General features: G+C 73.1%; 2 protein-coding genes across 2 annotated transcripts in view; one reads left to right on the forward strand and one right to left on the reverse strand.

Annotated features, from left to right (window-relative positions):
• SLC30A2 (solute carrier family 30 member 2) overlaps positions 1–1,000 on the forward strand; it is a 2,109-nt gene extending 1,109 nt beyond the window's left edge. The window contains exons 4-5 of the mRNA XM_085305132.1: positions 22–156; positions 249–1,000. Coding sequence (XP_085161258.1) covers positions 22–156; positions 249–394 — 281 coding nt within the window. The 3' untranslated portion in view covers positions 395–1,000. The remainder of the gene's footprint in view (positions 1–21; positions 157–248) is intronic.
• Positions 1,001–1,108: 108 nt separating this feature from the next.
• The window catches only part of EXTL1 (exostosin like glycosyltransferase 1), a 6,063-nt gene continuing 4,427 nt past the window's right edge, over positions 1,109–2,744 (reverse strand). The window contains exons 5-10 of the mRNA XM_085305133.1: positions 2,639–2,737; positions 2,370–2,465; positions 2,123–2,209; positions 1,801–1,961; positions 1,547–1,718; positions 1,109–1,413 (exon numbers count right to left, since the gene is read on the reverse strand). Of these exons, the coding sequence (XP_085161259.1) occupies positions 1,228–1,413; positions 1,547–1,718; positions 1,801–1,961; positions 2,123–2,209; positions 2,370–2,465; positions 2,639–2,737 (801 nt within the window). The 3' untranslated portion in view covers positions 1,109–1,227. The remainder of the gene's footprint in view (positions 1,414–1,546; positions 1,719–1,800; positions 1,962–2,122; positions 2,210–2,369; positions 2,466–2,638; positions 2,738–2,744) is intronic.

Here is a 2,744-nt window from a genome sequence, read left to right on the forward strand (position 1 = left end):
GCCTCGCCGGCTCTCGCCCAGGCACCCCCAGGGGGGTGGACTTCAACGCCGTGCGGGAGACGCTGCTGTCGGTGGGCGGCGTGAAGGCGCTGCACAGCCTGCACGTCTGGGCGCTGACGGCGTCGCAGCCGCTGCTCTCCGTCCACATCGCCATCAGTGAGTGCCGGGGTGAGGCTTGGGGGGCGGCGGGGGGCAGGAGGACGCGGGAGGACACCAACGCCCCCCCCCTCCCTCCGCGCCGCTTGCAGACGAGGACGCCAGCGCCCAGGAGGTGCTGGAGGAAGCCAGCTCCCGGCTGCAGGGCGCCTTCAGCTTCCACACCACCACCATCCAGATCGAGAGCTACTCCGAGGACATGCGGGACTGCCGGGAATGCCAGCCCCCCCGCGACTGAGCGGCCCCCCGCCGCCGGCCGCCCCCCCCCTCCGCCCCACGCCAGGGCCCCCCTGCCGCCCCCCACGCCGACATTTAACGCTGGGAAAATAAATCAAAGCAAGTCACTCCGCTGAGCACCGCGCGGCCCCGCGGGAGGGGGGCGGCTCGGCCCGGGGGGGGGGACGGGGATGTTGTGTCTGGCGGGGGCTGAGCTTTACCCGCGTGTGTCCGGGACGCGAAGGGAGCGAGGACGGTCCCTGGGCCGGGCCGGGCCGGCTGCTCCACGGCGGCTCTTGCAGCCTGCAGCCAGCRCTTGGCTTTATTTTTACTGTTCCTGCTTAGCTAGAGCAGGAAGGAGCCGGCGGGTCCAAAAYTAGCTCTTTTCCCCCGGTTTGGGGAGCGTTGGAAGGAAGGGCGGGTTGCTGGGTGGCTCGCGGGCCCCGCAGCGCCTCGGGCYGGAGGGTCCCCGCTGCAGCAGCCGGCGCAGCGCGAGGGCAGGAAGGAGCCCGGCTCGCCCCCCGCGCGCCCCACTCTCGCCTCGTATCGCTCCTCCGTCCGCCTTCGCGCCGCCCGGACGGGGACCAGGAGCCGCAGCCGGACCGCAGTGCGGGGGCCGCGCGGGCGAACGCGCAGCGGCTGCAAACCCGGGAGCCCGGGGAGCCGGGCGGAGGCGACACGGCCGTGCCGGCCAGGCTGGGCTCTGCGCCGCGAGCTGCGCTGGGCGACGCGCGACTCCGCGTCTCCACCAACCTTTATTGCACTGCTAAAACCCGATAACGAGCAAACACCCCGCAGCAGCGGCCGCCGCGCCGCGGCCCCGGGGAGGCACCGGCCCGGGACCTCGGCCGGGCCCTACGGCCTCTCCAGGTGCCGGTACTTCTTGCGCAGGATGGAAACTTGGTCCTTGAAGAGGACGGGGTCGAGGCGGAGCTGGGAGGACACCAGGGGCATGTACCCGAACCAGTCCACCAGCTGGTTGAGGCAGTCCTGCCGCTGGGAGGAGCGCAGGGCGCCGGCGGAGGCGGCCGTGTCCTCCCCCTGGGCAGGAGAGCGYGGGAGTGAGCGGCTCCGCTCGGGCACGCGGTGTCCGGACGGGGGCTGACGCTCACCGGGCACGGGGCGGGGGGGGGGACGACGCCGGCACGCGCGTCCCGCCCTGCCCGCGTCCTACCTGCTGGCCCACGGGCTCCCTGTGCTGCTTCCACTGGGTCACTTTGATGGGCGGCAGCTTGGTGACGGCGGCCACGAGGAAGTTCATGAGGACGTCCTCGCAGGTGGCCAGGCGGTCCACCAGGCCCCGCAGCGCCGCCGGCAGGGAGCTGGTGTAGAGGTTGTGATAATACCTAGGGGACGGAGCGAGGCTGTGGGGCTGGGGGTGAGAAAAGGCCCTCGGGGGGCTGCGGGGCGCCCGGCCGGCTGCGGTACCTGTGATAAAAGGCGGCGGCGGTGAGCACCATGGAGAACTCGTTGGTCCGCCTGGAGGTGTAGCCCCAGCGGCGCTGCCCGGCGTCCCAGAAGTGGCTCCGCGTGGGGAAGCCCACGATGCGCTCGGGGAAGGCGCGCCACACCACGAAGGCAAAGTCGACCTGCGACGGGCAGCGACAAGACCGCGTCAGCGCCGCCGGCGTCCCCAGCGCCCTGCCGGGAGCCCTGGSCACAGCGGGGCGGGCGCGCGGGCAGCTCCGGCGTCCCGCCCGCGCCGGGGCAGGCCCCGCGATCGGCTCCTCCCCGGCGCCCGCCGCCTCACCTCGCTAGTTGAGAGGTTGGTGTGTTCGTCCAGGCTCAGCACCGCGTCCGTCCGGATGTCCGGGTAGGGGAAGAAGCGGTCGCTGAGCTACGGGAGGAGAGTCCGGCGGCTGGGACGTGCCGCGGGACGGGCGCCCGGGTGCTCCCCCCCTGCACCCGGCTCCCCCCCTGCACCCCAGCTCCCCCCCTGCGTCCCGGCTCCCCCCCTGCGTCCCGGCTCTCCAGCCCCGCTTCCCCGCTCCTCCTACCCCAGTCCTGCCGCGGATGACGGTCAAAGGCACTGCGGTCTGGGGCCATTTCCCGCGGGGCGGCGGCGGCTTCTCGCAGCTCCACAGCACCAGGATCTGCAGGCGGGGAGGAAAGGGGGGGTCCGGGACGGCATCGGGCGCGCACGCGTCCGACAAGCCTCGGCCCCGCTTCTCTTTTGGGGGGTTTTTTTTCCGCCCAGCCTCCGCCGCACCTCATCCCCAGAGGCCGGGAGCTGCAGCGAGCGGCGCCGGGCTCAGCTCCCCCCTACCTGGGCGCAGTGCCGGGACGTGGAGAYGGCCTGAAGGAGCCTGCGGAGGGGCTGCGAGAGGGACACCACGGGGCAGACGGCGCGGATGAGAGCCGTGAACTTGTCG

This window comes from Rhea americana, unplaced genomic scaffold (genome assembly GCF_003343005.1).
Source record: "Rhea americana isolate MKP2758 unplaced genomic scaffold, rheAme1 scaffold_215, whole genome shotgun sequence".
Classification (NCBI taxonomy): Eukaryota; Metazoa; Chordata; class Aves; order Rheiformes; family Rheidae; genus Rhea; species Rhea americana.